This window comes from Cherax quadricarinatus, chromosome 15 (genome assembly GCF_038502225.1).
Source record: "Cherax quadricarinatus isolate ZL_2023a chromosome 15, ASM3850222v1, whole genome shotgun sequence".
Taxonomy (NCBI): domain Eukaryota; kingdom Metazoa; phylum Arthropoda; class Malacostraca; order Decapoda; family Parastacidae; genus Cherax; species Cherax quadricarinatus.
Genome location: NC_091306.1, coordinates 14,495,910 through 14,515,456, shown reverse-complemented (window position 1 = coordinate 14,515,456; position 19,547 = coordinate 14,495,910). Strand labels below are relative to the sequence as shown.

Below are 19,547 nucleotides of genomic sequence, written 5' to 3'. Positions count from 1 at the left end.
TAACCCCGGATAGGGCGTTGATATCTGAATTCCTTATGGACGGGTATTCTCCTTCCAAGCAATAACCACTCCTCCTCCCTCTCCCCTCCTTGCCATCTTCCATACACCAACAAGAGTCTTCAATAAAGGTAAAAGTGATGTTAAATGTTCATTTATCCATTTCATTACTCATTTACAGTGTACCCCTGGTTTTCATAATTAATCCGTTCCAGAGATGGTGACTGAACCCGAATCTGGTGAATTCCAAATTTATTTTCCCCATAAGAAATAATGGAAATCCAATTAATCCGTTCCCGACACCCAAAAATATTAAAAAAAAAATAATTTTTTTACATAAAATATATATTTCCCTACACAGAAAACAATGAGACATGTAGAATAAAACATTACTAAAATGACACTTACTTTTATTGAAGACTTATTGATGAGTAATGAGATGGGAGGAGGGGAGAGGATGGAGGTATGCTATTGTTTGGAAGGGGAATCCCCCTCCATAAAGACTTCAGGTACTAAGTCCTTTTCTGGGGTTACTTCCCTTCTTTGTTTTTTTTTAACCCTTTCAGGGTCCCCAGGCCCTCTCCCAGATTTGTTCTCAGGGTCGCCCAAATTTAAAAAAAAAAAATTATTTTTTCTTACGAAAAGATAGAGAATATTTTCTCGATCATAATGACACCAAAAGTATGAAATTTGATGGAAAACTTACGGAATTATGCTCACGCGAAGTTAGTGGTCTCAACAATGTTTACGCATCAGTGATTTTGTCTGTTTTGAGCCCTATTTTTGGCCAATTCCAGTGTACTAGTTGACAAAAATCATAACTATTTCACTAGAACTCCAGTTTTTCTATCGAATGAGTACAAGAAACCACCCATTTACCAATTTCAACTATCCAATACAGTGGTCAAAATTTAGCAATTTTGCCAATTTCACACAAATTTCAAAAGATGCCAATTTCCAAATAGGGTCCAGAATAAACAAGAAGACATTCCTGGCACTAAAATAACATTTCCTCTGTTCATTAGTCACGTCCCCACGCCCCTCTTACATTCTTTTGCTTTCCACTTTGAATTTTTATTCTCACCAAAAATAGAAGATTTACTGTTATGCAGAACATAAGTACATAAGAACATAAGAAAGAAGGAATACTGCAGCTGGCCTACTGGCCCATGCGAGGCAGGTCCAAGTCTCCTACCGGCTTAAGCCAATGCCCCAACCTAGTCAGGGCAGGTCACATTCACTTAAGGAAGGAACACGACAACTGACCTAGTAGCACAAGCTAATCAGGTTCAACTCACCCACACCCACTCATGTATTTATCTAACCTATTTTAAAGCTACACAACGTTTTAGCCTCAATAACTGTACTTGGGAGTTTGTTCCACTCATCCACAACTCTATTACCAAACCAGTGCTTTCCTATATCCTTCCTGAATCTGAATTTTTCCAACTTAAAACCATTGCTACGAGTCCAGTCTAGGCTAGATATTTTCAGCGCGTTATTTACATCCCCTTTATTTACTCCTGTCTTCCATTTATACACCTCAATCATATCCCCTCTAATTCTACGCCTTTCTAGAGAGTGCAGATTCAGGGACCTCAGTCTATCCTCATAGGGAAGATTTCTGATACATGGGATCAACTTTGTCATCCTCCTTTGTATGTTTTCTAGAGCATTTATATCCATTCTGTAATACGGTGACCAAAACTGTGCAGCATAATCTATATGAGGTCTAACCAAGGATATATAGAGTTGAAGAACAACCTGAGGACTCCTGTTATTTATGCTTCTTGATATGAAGCCAAGGATTCTGTTACCTTGATTGCGAACATGTATGCACTTTTGTCTTGGTTTCAGATTACTACTAACCAGAACTCCTAAATCTTTATCGCAATCTGGGACAGTAACTGTGGTGGTAGTGCGGGACAGTAGTTGTGGTGGTAGTGTGGGACAGTAGTTGTGGTGGTAGTGCAGGACAGTAGTTGTGGTGGTAGTGCAGGACAGTAGTTGTGATGGTAGTGCGGGACAGTAGTTGTGGTGGTAGTGCGGGACAGTAGTTGTGGTGGTAGTGCGGGACAGTAGTTGTGGTGGTAGTGCGAAACAGTAGTTGTGGTGGTAGTGCGGGACAGTAGTTGTGGTGGCAGTGCGGGACAGTAACTGTGGTGGTAGTGCGGGACAGTAGTTGTGGTGGTAGTGCGGGACAGTAGTTGTGGTGGTACTGGTGATGGTGGGCAAGGAAATGTGGAGGAAAAAACAAGTGGATGAAGAAAAAAGGAGTATCAGAAGATGGTGAAGGAAGGAGGAGGGAGAATCAGGTGGAGAGAGAGGAGGGTGTGGGAGATGGTGATGAAAATATGAGGGAGTATCAGATGAAGAAAGAAGGAGGTAAATGTAAGATAATGATAAAGGAACTAGGCAAGGACATATATGATAAAGTGAAGAAATGGTAATGAGGAAGGAAAAAGGAGCAGAGGAAAAGAAGGAGGGAAGAAGGAAAGTACAGAAGAAAGTTATGATACTGATGGCTATAACTCTGCAGTTCACTATGCAGACATGAATTCCCTATTTTGGGTCGTGGAGGAGCTATCTTATGGAGAAGAGTCACATATCTTGGGGTGGAGAAAAGCTTATCAGACTACCATATTAGTGTAGAAATGGTATAAATAATACCAGCACACTTGTGAAAAAATATTAGATTCACCAGTTGACGTGTATTGGACGCGTGGCATAATTTGTTTACTTTTGAACTTTGGTAAAAATCAAACATTTCTGCTACTTTGAGCTCAATTTCAAGGTACTTTTCATTGTAAAACCAGTCAAAATCATCTCAATTTCTATAATATGTCTTCCATTCTATAAAATGAGACCAGGAAAACTAGAATGCAACAATAAATACCATACGAAAATACAGTGCAAAGTCGCTGTTTTAATCCAGAAACACGGTCAAAGTTTTTTTTTTCTCATTACGCACTGTGTGCGTAGTGAAGAAGAGCAGGATGTGAGTGTGGGGGAGGTGCATGAGGCATTTTGTAGAATGAAAGGGGGGTAAAACAGCTGGAAGTGACAGGATCATGACAGAAATGTTAAAAGCAGGGGATTATATAGTGTTGGAGTGGTTGGTATTTTTGTTTAATAAATGTATGAAAGAGGGAAAGGTACCTAGGGATTGGCAGAGAGTATGTATAGTTCCTTTATATAAAGGGAAGAGGGACAGAAGAGATTGTAAAAATTATAGAGGAATAAGTTTACTGAGTATTCCAGGAAAAGTGTACGGTAGGGTTATTATAGAAAGAATTAGAGGTAAGACAGAATGTAGGATTGCGGATGAGCAAGGAGGTTTTAGAGTGGGTAGGGGATGTGAAGATCAAGTGTTTACATTGAAGCATATATGTGAACAGTATTTAGATAAAGGTAGGGAAGTTTTCATTGCATTTATGGATTTAGAAAAGGCATATGATAGAGTGGATAGGGGAGCAATGTGGCAGATGTTGCAAGTACATGTACAGTGGACCCCCGCATAACGATGGCATCACATAGCGATTTTTCCGCATACCGATTACTTTTATCGCAAAATTTTTGCCGCGCATACCGATTAAAAACCCGCTTACCGATTTTCGTCCGAGACGCGTCCAATGTGCCCTCAGCCAGCCTCACATGTGCCGGCCGTCCCATTGTTTACCAGCCAGCCTCCGCGGTAACATCCAAGCATACACTCGGAATATTTCGTATTATTACAGTGTTTTCGGTGCTGTTTCTGGAAAATAAGTGACCATGGGCCCCAAGAAAGCTTCTAGTGCCAACCCTGTGGTAAAAAGGGTGAGAATTAGTATGGAAATTAAGAAAGATTTTGAAGGGTTTGGGGCTAACCCTGAGAAGCCTATGCCAGTTGTGGAATCCATTGTGCCTACTTCAAAGATTAAGGAAATGTGTGCACAGTGGGTTGAACTGCAAACCTTTATAGATGAAAATCACCCTGACACAGCTGTTGCAAGCCGTGCTGGTGACTATTTCAATGACAATGTTGTGGCCCATTTTAGACAAATCGTAAAGGAACGGGAGGTACAGAGCTCTATGGACAGATTTGTTGTGCGACAGAGGTCCAGTGACTCTCAAGCTGGTCCTAGTGGCATTAAAAGAAGAAGGGAAGTAACCCCGGAAAAGGACTTGCTACCTCAAGTCGTAATGGAAGGGGATTCCCCTTCTAAACAGTAAGAAGATAATGCTCTCCCCTCCTCCCATCCCATCAATCATCACCAGATCTTCAATAAAAGTAAGTGTCATGTAATTGTGCATGCCTTTTTCAGTTTGTGTGTATTAAAATTAACATTTCATGTGGTAAAAAAAATTTTTTTTCATACTTTTGGGCGTCTTGCACGGATTAATTTTATTTCCATTATTTCTTATGGGGAAAATTCATTCGCATAACGATTATTTCGCATAACAATTATCCCTCTTGCACGGATTAAAATCGTTAACCGGGGGTCCACTGTATATGGAATAGATAGTAAGTTACTAAATGCTGTAAAGAGTTTTTATGAGGCTCAGGTTAGTGTGTGTAGAAGAGAGGGAGATTATTTCCCATCAAAAGTAGGTCTTAGACCGGGATGTGAAATGTCACCATGGTTGTTTAATAAATATATTTATAGATGGGGTTGTAAAAGAAGTAAATGCTAGGGTGTTGGGGAGAGGGGTGGGATTACATTATGGGGAATCAAATACAAAATGGGAGTTCACACAGTTACTTTTTGCTGATGATACTGTGCTTTTGGGAGATTCTAAAGACAAGCTGCAAAGGTTAGTGAATGAGTTTGAGAGGGTGTGTAAAGGTAGAAAGTTGAAAGTGAACATAGAAAAGAGTAAGGTGATGAGGGTATCAAATGATTTAGATAAAGAAAATTTTGATATTAAATTGGAGAGAAGGAGTATGGAAGAAGTGAATGTTTTCAGATATTTGGGAGTTGACGTGTCAGCGGACGGATTTATGAAGGATAAGGTTAACCATAGAATTGATGAAGGAAAAAAGGGGAGTGGTATGTTGAGGTATATGTGGAGACAAAAAAACGTTATCTATGGAGGCAAAGAAGGGAATGTATGAAAGTATAGTGGTACCAACACACTTATATGGGTGTGAAGCTTGGGTTGTAAATGCTGCAGTGAGGAGGCGGTTGGAGGCAGTGGAGATGTCCTGTCTAAGGGCAATGAGTGCTGTAAATATTATGCAGAGAATTCGGAGTGTGGAAATTAGACGGTGTGAAGTTAATAAAAGTATTAGCCAGAGGGCTGAAGAGGGGTTGTTGAGGTGGTTTGGTCATTTAGAGAGAATGGGTCAAAGTAGAATGACATGGAGAATGTATAAATCTGTAGGGAAAGGAAGGTAGGGTAAGGGTCTTCCTCGAAAAGGTTGGAGGGAGGGGGTAAAGGAGGTTTTGTGGGCAAGGGGCTTGGACTTCCAGCAAGTGTGCATGAGCATGTTAGAGAGGAGTGAATGGAGACAAAGGGTATTTGGGACCTGACGAGCTGTTGGAGTGTGAGCAGGGTAATATTTAGTGAAAGGATTCATGGAAACCGGTTATGGAAATGGAAAGTACAATGCCTGCACTTTAAAAGAGGGGTTTTAGGATATTGGTAGTTTGGAGGGATTTGTTATATATCTTTATATATGCTTCTAAACTGTTGTATTTTGGGCACCTCTGCAAAAACAGTGATTATGTATGAGTGAGGTGAAATTGTTGAATTATGAAAGTATTTTCTTTTTGGGGATTTTCTTTCTTTTTGGGTCACCCTGCCATGGTGGGAGACAATTGACTTGTTGAAAAAAAAAATATAAAAAAATTCTACTACATACATCTATGATGAAAAAGTTGTTTTAACATGTTTGTATTTAAAGTACAAAGAAACATAATAATAATAATAATAATAATAATAATATAATATCTTTATTTACTACAAGTACATGTACAAGGTATATAGTCCTAGCTGACATCAATGACATACTACTATATAGAAAGCTGCTTGTTATGCTGAGCATTTCGGGCAAATTAGGTTAGTTTTGTCCCAGGATGCGACCCACACCAGTCAATTAACACCCACGTACCCATTTTATACTGATGGGTGAACATGGATGGCAGGTGTCTTATGGAAATGCATTCTTAATGTTTTCCAGCCATACCGGAGGAGATGCGAATTCTGGACCTCGGTGTGTGAGCTGAGTGCGCTAGCAAATCTTATTGTAATTACGTACTCTTGAATCCTTTCAGTGGCCATCGTGTAGAAATACACATGTCATTTAGGCCAGGGTCTCTCACATAGTTGAATATCATGAGCTTGGCTTACTCAGATAAGCTGTGAGTGGTAAATTTTAGTCTAAATATGAGAGAATGGGGTCTGTGTGGTGAGTGCACAGTATAAAATAAATGCTGCCCCATACAGTGCATGATGGGAAAAGCAAAACTCCAGCAACTTTGTGGTGTTTTCTCGGATTTTTTTTTATGATTGTATTGACAGTTATTTGGTATTATTTGATAGAAAAAGATTATTTTGGTTGGGTTTTGGACTGAAAGTAGCTCGAAATTGAGCTCAAACCAGAAATAGTATTTGATTTTTGCCGACTTTCCTGAGGATGGGTAAGGCCTCCCTACATCCCCTGGTCTCCTTTATGGATTATTAATATGTGTGAGTCAATTACTGAGACACCATAAACCATGAGCAATCATTCCTGGTTATATTTTATTATATGATAAGTAGAGTAAATCTTCTAATATTGTGTGATTATGAATTCAACATGGAAGGCAAGTGTAATATAGAAGAGGCCTGGAGATATGAATAATGAAGAGGGAAAATGTTGTTTTAGTGCTAGGAATTTCTACATTGTTTATTTTGGACTCTATTTTTAAATTGGTATTTTTTTAATTTTGTATAAAATTGTGCACTTTATAGGTAGTAGTAATGCAGGTGAACCCTGCTTTACAGTGTTTTGCTTTATGGCATTTCATTAATGCAGCAGTTTTCAATTATACCCATTATTCATTTATTTAGATTTCCTACAATATATTCACCAATCACAATAAGCTAAGGACGAAAATATTTTAAGGTAAGTAATGTGTATACTGTATATGCATTTTTTTAGGCCTAACTTTATTACTCACTTAACATATGATAGTGTTATCAGGCTTTTATATGCCTTTGAAAGTGAAAAAAGGCTATGTTGCACTTTACAGTGATTTTCACTTATACAGCAGGTTAGGTTCCAGGTTGCTGCTGTATAAGTAGGGCCCTCCTGTAGTTGAATGGGCATTTTTCTTGTGTTCATTCAATAGAATGGAATGCATACTAGCAAAATATTTTAAGAATTTGGCCAAATGGAGCAATGGAATTGGCTTAAATTACAGTGGACCCTCGAATTTCGTCATTAATCTGTTCCAGAGAGTCTGACAAAAGGCAAAATCATTTTCCTCATAAGAAATAATGTAAATCCAATTAATCCGTTCCAGACACTCAAAAGTATTAACAAAATTTTTTTTTTTTTACATTAACTAGATTTGCATACAGAAAACAATGAGACATCAAGTATAAAACAATAATAACATCGCACTTACCTTTATTGAAGACTCTTGTTGATGTATGGAAGACAGGAGGAGGGGAGAGGGTTAGGGTGATGTTCCTCCACAAATGTTTGCATCTCACTCCATTTTGCACAAATGTCTTTAATATTTGAAGAAGGCACCATCTTCCCTCTCTCTTCCTCCTCCTCTGAAGCAATTTCCTCAGCATAAGAAAGCAGGAACACTGCAGCAGACCTGTTGGCCCATACTAGGCACGTCAAAGAAGAATTCTTCAAAACTTGTCCAATCTTTGGACGAAGACCTACTTAGATTAGTGGATGGTTCCATTATGACCCCGCTTCCTCCTGCTTTGTCTCACCTGACTACAGTATATAAGCCACTGCTACGGTCTTGTGCTGTACTTTCTACAAGATTGATATACTGAACACATCAACTCCAGGCTGAGGGACTGATTGACTCAAGAAATCGTAATGACACGATTGCAAACAAACCATACCCCTGGCCGGGATTGAACCCGCGGTCATAGAGTCTCAAAACTCCAGCCCGTCGCGTTAGCCACTAGACCAGCTAGCCACAATAAGATTCATCCAACTAGGTATATTTCTACACCATAGGAAGGTTAGCACAGGCACCACTGTGACCACAAATGCAAGTTTTTACAGACGAATCTCCAGCTAGCGTGGCCGTGATGAACTCTAGCTCAAGTCCCTTCACTGCTGTCAACATGACTCAAGAAATTGTAATGACACGATTGCAAACAAACCATACCCCCGGCCGGGATTGAACCTGCGGTCAATTGAACCCGCTGTAAAAACTTGCATTTGTGGTCACAGTGGTGCCTGTGCTAACCTTCCTATGGTGTAGAAATATACCTAGTTGGATGAATCTTATTGTGGCTAGCTGGTCTAGTGGCTAACGCGACGGGCTGGAGTTTTGAGACTCTATGACCGCGGGTTCAATCCCGGCCAGGGGTATGGTTTGGGAGGGACTGATTACTTGAACTCCTCCTCTCCTTATATTGTCCTGCTTTGTATAAGACTGATGAAGCCACTGTGTGGCGAAACGTTTCTTCAGTAAAGATTCCCATATGTTGCATGAGTGTCTTAATTCTTCAACTTGTCGGTTTTCAAAACCATTCATCACAACTAGGCACGTCCTCCACAAACCATTCCACTAACAGAATATTTGCCCAACCAAGTTTTCAGTGCTTTTCAAGCAATAAGCTTTGATAACTCTATTCACTCATGCGCAAGTCCCACTCAAATCAAATTGTGTATGTGAGGAACTACCCTGGCTGGTGTGTTTAGGGAAGTACTCTGACTGGTGTTTTTTTTCTTGAATTCTATTGTGTTTCTCGCCTTCTTTACCAAAGGGCTGACACTAGAAGCTTTCTTTGGGCACATGGTGGCCTATTTAGCAGTTTCAAGCACAAAAAAAAATGGAATACGATGGACCCTCGTTTTTTGTAATTAATCCGTTCCAGAAAGTGTGACTTTTATCGAAATTGATGATTTGCGAAACCATTTTCCCCATAAGAAATAATATAAATACAGTTAATCCGTTCCAGACACCCAGAAGTATTAAAACAAAATTTTTCTTTACATGAAATATAGATGTACATACACAAAACAATGGGACATGATGAATGAAATATTAACAGCATAACACTTACCCTTATTGGCAATTCTTCTTAATGTATGGAAGACTGGAAGAAGGGAGAGATTGGATTATTTACTGTTTGGAAGGGGAATCCCCTTCCATAAAGACTTAAGGTGCCAAGTGCTTTTCTGAGGTTACTTCTCTTCTTTGTTTTTTAATGCCACTAGAACCAGCTTGAGAGTCACTGGAGCCTTGTTGCTAAAAAAAACTGTGCAGAGAGCTCTGTTTCTGGCATCTCTTTAACCCCTTTGTAGGTTGCCAGGCCCTCTCAGATACTTGTTCTCAGGGTCATCAAAATTAAAAAAAAAAAAAATATGTTTTTTCTTATGAAAAGATAGAGAATATTTTCCTGATCATAATCACACCAAAAGTATGAAATTTGATGGAAAACTTATGGAATTATGCTCTTGCGAAGTTAGCGGTCTCGACAATGTTTACGCATCGGCGATTTTGCCCACTTTGAGCCCTATTTTCGGCCAATTTCAGTGTACTAGTCGACAAAAATCATAACTATTTCGCTAGAACTTCATTTTTTCTATCGAATGAGTACAAGAAGCCACCCATTTACCGATTTCAACTGTCCAATAAAGTGGTCAGAATTTAGCAATTTTGTCAATTTCACACAAATTTCAAAAGATGCCAATTTCCAAATATGGTCCAGAATAAACAAGAAAGACATTCCTGGCACTAAAATAACATTTCCTCTGTTCATTAGTCACATCCCCACGCCCCTCTTACATTTCTTTTGCTTTCCACTTTGAATTTTTATTCTCACCATAAATAGAAGATTTACTGTTATGCAGACTACTGTATTAGTGTAGAAATGGTATAAATAATACCAGCACACTTGTGAAAGAATATTAGATTCACCAGTTGATGTGTATTGGACGCGTGGCATGATTTGTTTACTTTTGAACTTTGGCAAAAATCAAACATTTCTGCTACTTTGAGCTCAGTTTCAAGGTACTTTTCATTGTGAAACCTATCAAAATCATCTCAATTTCTGTAATATGTCTTCCATTCTATAAAATAAGACCAGAAAAACTAGAATACAACCATAAATACCATACAAAAATACAGTGCAAAATCGCTGTTTTAAACAAAAAGCACGGTCAAGGTTTTTTTTTTCTCATTACGCACTGTATACTGCGCACACTAACCACATAGACCCATTCTTTCATATGTAGGCCTACCAGCTTTCTCTTGCTAGATTTGAGGGCGCTAGAATTTATGCGTACTAGTACATCAAAAACCCTGGCACGTAAGCCGTACTAGTACGGCCGAAACCCCGAAAGGGTTAAAACTTCCCTAAAATGGGCCAAGACTTTGTCACTGTACATGTTGCTAACATGGCTTGCAACAGCTTTGTCAGGGTTATGTTTCTCCATAAATCTTTCCATCCTACTCCACATTTAAAAAAATCTCCTTAATTTCTGAAGAAGGCAACTTCTTCCTCCTCTTAAGCAGTATTCTGAGCTGCGGTCTGTTGCTGTTCCAGCTGAAGCTCTTGCAGCTCGTCAGTGGTTAGCTCTTTGTTGTGGTCCTCCACCAACTCTTCCACATCCTCCAAACTCACATCCAACCCCATGGAACTCCCCAATGCCACAATAGATTCCACAACTGCCCTAGGCTTGTCAATGCCAGCCCCAAACCCTTCAAAATTCCTCTTGTGGACACAATCTGGCCACAGTTTTCTCCAAGCAGAGTTCAAAGTCCTGGTAGTCACTCCCTCCCAAGCCTTACATATAAGGCTTATGCAATGAAGGATACTGAAGTGATCTTTCCAAAACTCTCTTAGGGTCAAGTGAGTGTCTGAGGTCACATTAAAGTACCTTTGAAACATTGCTTTGGTGTAGAGTTTTTTAGAGTTTGAAATGATCTGCTGGTCCATGGGCTGGAGGAGAGGAGTGGTATTAGGAGGCAAGAACTTCACTGTGATGAACCTAAATTCCTCCAGAATTAGGTCATCCAAGTTTTTAGGATGGGCAGGTGCATTGTCCATTAGCAGAAGGCACTTGAGATCCAGTTTATTTTCCAGGAGGTAATTCTTCACACTGGGGCCAAACACTTCATTGAATCACTTGAGGAAAATTTCCTTCGTGACCCATGCCTTATTATTAGCTCTCCAAAACACACACAATTTACTCTTCATAACATTGTTTTTCTTGAACACTCTGGAATTTTCAAAATGGTACACTAGTAACGGCTTCACTTTGAAATCCCCGCTAGCATTACTACAAAACATGAGAGTTGGCCTGTCTTTCATAGGCTTGTGTCCTGGCAGTGCCTTTTCCTCCTGAGTAATGTAGGTCCTCTTTGGCATTTTCTTCCAAAAGAGGCCTGTTTCATCACAATTGAACACTTGTTGGGGTTTTAATTGTTCAGTCTGTATGTACTCCTTGAATTCACTTATGAATTTTGTAGCTGCATTTTTGTCAGAACTGGCAGCCTCGCCATGCCTTATCACACTGTGTATGTCACTACGGTTCTTAAATCTCTCAAACCAGCCTTTGCTGGCCTTAAATTCACAAATATCAGTACTCGTTGCAGGCAATTTCTTCACGAGATCGTCATGCAACTGCCTAGCCTTTTCACAAATAAGCGACTGCATAAGACTATCTCCTGCTAATTGTTTCTCACTGATCCACACCAATAATAACTTCTCAACATCTTTGAGTACTGGAGATCTCATTTTTGTTAGCATATTTACCCCCTTTGCAACAACAGTTTTCTTGATTTCCTTTTTCTTGGCCACGATGGAAGCTATGGTTGTATGGAGTTTCTTTTACATCCTGGCCAGTTCTGCCACACGTATGCCATTTTCATATTGTTCAATGATGTTTTTCTTGAATTCAGTCGGATTTCTCGCCTTCTTTACCAAAGGCATGGCACTAGGAGCTTTCTTTGGAGCCATGGTAGCTTATTTAGCAGTTGCAGACACTAAATGAATGGAATATTATGAAATATTTTGTATGAACACATGAGGGGATGGGCATTCATTGGTAAACACTGGCACACTGGCTGGGAATGGAGCGTGAGGTGGCTTGGGGCCGTGAGTACATGTCCAAGACAAACGACTATTTGCAAGTCAATGTTTTGACAAAAAAATGTTATGATTTCCGAAAATTACGACTTTTGAGCCTTACAAAAGAGGGTCCACTGTATTACGAAATGTATCATATGAATACATGGGGTGATGGTCATTTGCCAGTAAACAATGTCACACTGACTGAGAATGGTGTGTGGGGTGCCTTTGTGTGGCGCGGACACTGGGAGGCCACTCATATGTGTTCTGGACAACCGACGATTGGCGAGGAAAATTACGAACTGCGAGGCTATATTTTGATGGAAAAAGTTGCCAGAAGGTGAAATTTACGAAGCACAAGGCTTACAAAACTCGAGGGTCCACTGTATTAATTAAAATGGGAGCAATAGCTGATGTGTAAATTGCAGCAAGACCTCTAACTTTACACCTGTGTAATTCCACAAGTTTTCCATCAACTTTCATACTTTTGGTGTCATTACCTTGAAAGGAAAAGATTCACCACCATTTCAGAAGAAAAAAAAAAAAATGGATACTGAGAGCAGTATTAATTTTGGGGGTCTGGATAGTGAAAGAGTTAAAAGTCAGAAAGATGCAATGTATAATTAGATGTTGCACTGCATACTAATGAAGTGAAGTTCTCCCTTTGTAACACACATACAGTATAGTACTATATCTACAATATTAGAGAATTCTTGAATGTAGTATTACCTATATACATATAATGTTACACTGTTGCATCTATTAGGGTAAGTTGTAAGCAAGCTAGCATAAAGAATGCAATATCTGAGGCATAGCATTCTAATAAATATAATATTAATGAGGCATAACTTTGTGCAGCTTTATTGCATGCATGCAAAGCATCCATGAATATGTAGAAATAATTGAAAGTTAGATATACTAAATGAATATGTACATAAAAATTGGGTGACACTCCAGCTCTGGCCTCCCTCTTGGTCCTGCTTTCGCGAGGGCTCTCTCAGGGTCTGCCTCAAGGGGGGTCTTCTCCACTGCTGTGTCCTGATAACCCCATTGTATGTCTTCCATCACTCACTCGGATACCAGGTCTTACAGGTTCTGTATATGGTTGGTAAACTTGGTAGCCAGAGTGATTTGAGTAATCCAGTGGTTCTGGGTGATATATATAATAATAATCTTTTTGAGTGCTCTTTACTTTCTGCAGTTTAGGAGATTTTGCATGAACAAATAAATTTTCTGCATGTGATTGATACATGAGCTAATACCTTCTGAAATTGTTTAAATGTACATGTATGTAAGACTGTGTGTATAAGTTTTTAACTTACTGATTACAGGTGTTTTAGTTACTTTATTACCATTTTGCTTTTGCTTAAATCCTGCCACTTGACATGAAGCATTTGATTGAATTCACCTGAGTTTTGTTAAGTAGTTATAAGTTAATTTTAAGGCTGCCCAAAATTCTCTCCATATCAAGGTTTTTTTAAAGTAGTTTATATGAATTTTCCATATGTCATCTGTTATACTCTACTGTATTTTCCAAAGCTGTCATTTATCACGTGGGGTGGGACATTGAAGAGTGGCTAGCATAGCAAACTGCTCATCAAGTAGTCTCAAGTTTGTCTCTTATAGAGGAGGGCATTTTGTATTTCTTTTTCAATTTAGGCTACTTTTGAGCTATAAACAAAATACCTCTGACTTCTCTTAACCCTTTCGCTGTCACGACTCCCAAAATTAAAAGTAGTGACAGTGTTGAAATTCAAAAAATATATCCTCTGAAATAGTACTGAATCTTTTTCTGAAGTTAAAGACACCAAAAATGTGAAATTTGATGAAAATCTTAAGGAATATGTATGTGTAAAGTTGGCAGTTTGGGTGCAATTTATGCATTGACCCAATTCCTAGATATTTCATTAGTATGCCTTCCATTCTGTTGATTAAGTGTGAGAAACTGCCCATTCAACTGTAAGAACTACCCTATAAAGTGCACAGAAATTTACAGTTTGCCCAATTTTAAACTTAAATTTACAGAATCTAAAATAAATACTGTAGGCATTCTAGCCACTAAAGCAACCCTCTTTCTGTTCATTAATCACGTCTCCAGGTCTCTCTTGTAATAACACTTGCCCTCCATTTTGAATTCATTATCACACACAAAAAAAAATCAGTTTTATCCTATTTCTTTAATAAGAATATATAACCGAGAATGATTGGTCATGACTTAGGCCTTACCAATAATTGAAGCAGACCTAGTAAAAACCCATACAGCAGGGGAAGGAAGAAGGCTCTCAAGAAAATGATTAAAAATGAAATATTTCTGCCTCTTTGAGACCTATTTCAAGCTAATTCCTGTTTGAACCCTACCCAGTATGTCTTTGATTCTGTGAAGTGATACAAAGAAGCAGCCAGTAAAATTATAAAAACCACCCTAGAAGACACCTCAGAGTTGCTGTTTTACACCAAACACAAGGGCAGAGATTTGATATTCCCATCATACACTGTGTGGGGCAGGATTTTTTTTTTTATGCTGCATGGATCCCTTCTTTCATGTCTAAGCCAAAATTTTCCACACAGACAGCATATTTGAGGGCACTGTGCATAGGATCTAGATCTGTACTAACAACACTGGCATCAGCAACGTAGATCTATTATTTATTATCACACTGGCCGATTCCCACCAAGGCAGGGTGGCCCGAAAAAGAAAAACTTTCACCATCATTCACTCCATCACTGTCTTGCCAGAAGAGTGCTTTACACTACAGTTTTTAAACTGCAACATTAACACCCCTCCTTCAGAGTGCAGGCACTGTACTTCCCATCTCCAGGACTCAAGTCCGGCCTGCCGGTTTCCCTGAACCCCTTCATAAATGTTACTTTGCTCACACTCCAACAGCACGTCAAGTATTAAAAATCATTTGTCTCCATTCACTCCTATCAAACACGCTCACGCATGCCTGCTGGAAGTCCAAGCCCCTCGCACACAAAACCTCCTTTACCCCCTCCCTCCAACCTTTCCTAGGCCGACCCCTACCCCGCCTTCCTTCCACTACAGACTGATACACTCTTGAAGTCATTCTGTTTCGCTCCATTCTCTCTACATGTCCGAACCACCTCAACAACCCTTCCTCAGCCCTCTGGACAACAGTTTTGGTAATCCCGCACCTCCTCCTAACTCCCAAACTACGAATTCTCTGCATTATATTCACACCACACATTGCCCTCAGACATGACATCTCCACTGCCTCCAGCCTTCTCCTCGCTGCAACATTCATCACCCATGCATCACACCCATATAAGAGCGTTGGTAAAACTATACTCTCATACATTTCCCTCTTTGCCTCCAAGGACAAAGTTCTTTGTCTCCACAGACTCCTAAGTGCACCACTCACTCTTTTCCCCTCATCAATTCTATGATTCACCTCATCTTTCATAGACCCATCCGCTGACACGTCCACTCCCAAATATCTGAATACATTCACCTCCTCCATACTCTCTCCCTCCAATCTGATATTCAATCTTTCATCACCTAATCTTTTTGTTATCCTCATAACCTTACTCTTTCCTGTATTCACCTTTAATTTTCTTCTTTTGCACACCCTACCAAATTCATCCACCAATCTCTGCAACTTCTCTTCAGAATCTCCCAAGAGCACAGTGTCATCAGCAAAGAGCAGCTGTGACAACTCCCACTTTGTGTGTGATTCTTTATCTTTTAACTCCACGCCTCTTGCCAAGACCCTCGCATTTACTTCTCTTACAACCCCATCTATAAATATATTAAACAACCACGGTGACATCACACATCCTTGTCTAAGGCCTACTTTTACTGGGAAATAATTTCCCTCTTTCCTACATACTCTAACTTGAGCCTCACTATCCTCATAAAAACTCTTCACTGCTTTCAGTAACCTACCTCCTACACCATACACTTGCAACATCTGCCACATTGCCCCCCTATCCACCCTGTCATACGCCTTTTCCAAATCCATAAATGCCACAAAGACCTCTTTAGCCTTATCTAAATACTGTTCACTTATATGTTTCACTGTAAACACCTGGTCCACACATCCCCTACCTTTCCTAAAGTCTCCTTGTTCATCTGCTATCCTATTCTCCATCTTACTCTTAATTCTTTCAATAATAACTCTACCATACACTTTACCAGGTATACTCAGCAGACTTATCCCCCTATAATTTTTGCACTCTCTTTTATCCCCTTTGCCTTTATACAAAGGAACTATGCATGCTCTCTGCCAATCCCTAGGTACCTTACCCTCTTCCATACATTTATTAAATAATTGCACCAACCACTCCAAAACTATATCCCCACCTGCTTTTAACATTTCTATCTTTATCCCATCAATCCCGGCTGCCTTACCCCCTTTCATTTTACCTACTGCCTCACGAACTTCCCCCACACTCACAACTGGCTCTTCCTCACTCCTACAAGATGTTATTCCTCCTTGTCCTATACACGAAATCACAGCTTCCCTATCTTCATCAACATTTAACAATTCCTTAAAATATTCCCTCCATCTTCCCAATACCTCTAACTCTCCATTTAATAACTCTCCTCTCCTATTTTTAACTGACAAATCCATTTGTTCTCTAGGCTTTCTTAACTTGTTAATCTCACTCCAAAACTTTTTCTTATTTTCAACAAAATTTGTTGATAACATCTCACCCACTCTCTCATTTGCTCTCTTTTTAAATTGCTTCACCACTCTCTTAACCTCTCTCTTTTTCTCCATATACTCTTCCCTCCTTGCATCACTTCTACTTTGTAAAAACTTCTCATATGCTAACTTTTTCTCCCTTACTACTCTCTTTACATCATCATTCCACCAATCGCTCCTCTTCCCTCCCGCACCCACTTTCCTGTAGCCACAAACTTCTGCTGAACACTCTAACACTACATTTTTAAACCTACCCCATACCTCTTCGACCCCATTGCCTATGCTCTCATTAGCCCATCTATCCTCCAATAGCTGTTTATATCTTACCCTAACTGCCTCCTCTTTTAGTTTATAAACCTTCACCTCTCTCTTCCCTGATGCTTCTATTCTCCTTGTATCCCATCTACCTTTTACTCTCAGTGTAGCTACAACTAGAAAGTGATCTGATATATCTGTGGCCCCTCTATAAACATGTACATCCTGAAGTCTACTCAACAGTCTTTTATCTACCAATACATAATCCAACAAACTACTGTCATTTTGCCCTACATCATATCTTGTATACTTATTTATCCTCTTTTTCTTAAAATATGTATTACCTATAACTAAACCCCTTTCTATACAAAGTTCAATCAAAGGGCTCCCATTATCATTTACACCTGGCACCCCAAACTTACCTACCACTCCCTCTCTTAAAAGTTTCTCCTACTTTAGCATTCAGGTCCCCTACCACAATTACTCTCTCACTTGGTTCAGAGGCTCCTATACATTCACTTAACATCTCCCAAAATCTCTCTCTCTCCTCTACATTCCTCTCTTCTCCAGGTGCATACATGCTTATTATGACCCACTTTTCGCATCCAACCTTTACTTTAATCCACATAATTCTTGAATTTACACATTCATATTCTCTTTTCTCCTTCCATAACTGATCATTTAACATTACTGCTACCCCTTCCTTTGCTCTAACTCTCTCAGATACTCCAGATTTAATCCCATTTATTTCCTCCCACTGAAACTCCCCTACCCCCTTCAGCTTTGTTTCGCTTAGGGCCAGGACATCCAACTTCTTTTCATTCATAACATCAGCAATCATCTGTTTCTTGTCATCCGCACTACATCCACGCACATTTAAGCATCCCAGTTTTATAAAGTTTTTCTTCTTCTCTTTTTTAGTAAATGTCTACAGGAGAAGGGGTTACTAGCCCATTGCTCCCGGCATTTTAGTCGCCTCATACGACACGCATGGCTTACGGAGGAAAGATTCTTTTCCACTTCCCCATGGACAATAGAAGAAATAAAGAAGAACAAGAGCTATTTAGAAAAAGGAGAAAAACCTAGATGTATGTATATATATATGCATGTGCGTGTCTGTGAAGTGTGACCAAAGTGTAAGTAGGAGTAGCAAGATATCCCTGTTATCTAGCGTGTTTATGAGACAGAAAAAGAAACCAGCAATCCTACCATCATGCAAAACAGTTACAGGTTTCTGTTTCACAGTCATCTGGCAGGACGGTAGTACTTCCCTGGGTGGTTGCTGTCTACCAACCTACTACCTACAATGTAGATCTACGTTCATGAATATCACAGCGAATGAATGACTATCTTTAAATTGTTCCAAGAGCCATTGGCCCCTCAGCCTCAGTCTGTGTTAGAGACTCCAGTAATTATTATTTTTTATTAACACACCGGCTGTTTTGCACTGAGGCAGGATGAGATATAGAAGGATATATACGCAAATAACCCGCACATAGAAGAGAGGAGCTTATGACGACGTTTCGGTCCGACTTGGATCATTTACAAAGTCACACTAACGAAAAGGAGAGCAGGAAGGGTATATATAGGCAGGAGGTGGTGGTGGTAGTAGTAGTAGTAGTAGTAGTAGTGGAGGTGGAAGGAAGTAGTAGTGGGGAGGTGGTAAGAGTAGGAGGGGCCAGTCAAATACTAAGAAAGAGGAGCACTGCAAGGGAGCTAGGTGCCCACAGAGGGTAAGAGCAAGAACACCGAGGGTGGGAAAAACAAACAAATAAATAAAAGAAACAAATACATAGGGCAGAAGAAAGACAACCCAAAGGAGAAAAAGGAAGGAGGCAAAGGGGAAGAGGGAGAAGAAGAAAAAGGAGGAATCAGGTTAGATCACGAGTGTTCTGAAGTTTGGAGCATTTTACAATGTAGTGGGAGAGGAAGGCATCTACAGAGACGAAGCCAGGACTAAGATTCATACAAGGAAAATTGTGTACGTATTAGGGAGGATTCAACCAGACGGCGACTGTTAAAGTTGGAAGTAGGGAAGACAGTTTTAGCAGAAGACCAATCAATAGGATGGCCGTGATCTCTGACGTGACAGAAAAGAGCATTGTTAGTGTCGGACTGAAATGTCGTCGTAAGCTCCTCTCTTTTATGTGCGGGTTATTTGCGTATTGTTCCAGTCGCAGTATTGTGCCTTTTTGTTATTTAGGAAGGATATAGGAAAGCACTGGTTTGGTAATAGAGTTGTGGATGAGTGCAACAAACTCCCGAGTACTGTCATAGAAGCTAAAACGTTGTGTAGTTTTAAAAATAGGTTAGATAAATACATGAGTGGGTGTGGATGGGTGTGAGCTGGACCTGACTAGCTTGTGCTAGTGGGTCTGA

The 19,547-nt window shown here is 39.7% G+C and overlaps 1 protein-coding gene across 7 annotated transcripts in view; it reads left to right on the top strand.

Moving 5' to 3' along the window:
* KrT95D (phosphofurin acidic cluster sorting protein KrT95D) overlaps window positions 1–19,547 on the top strand; it is a 280,348-nt gene that overhangs the window by 164,776 nt on the left and 96,025 nt on the right. For 6 of the 7 annotated variants that reach the window (XM_053781217.2, XM_053781218.2, XM_070085171.1 and 3 more), the window contains exon 6: window positions 13,201–13,335. The exons of the other annotated variant lie outside the window; for it this stretch is intronic. In XM_053781217.2, the coding sequence (XP_053637192.1) occupies window positions 13,201–13,335 (135 nt within the window). The remainder of the gene's footprint in view (window positions 1–13,200; window positions 13,336–19,547) is intronic. 7 annotated transcript variants of the gene reach the window in all.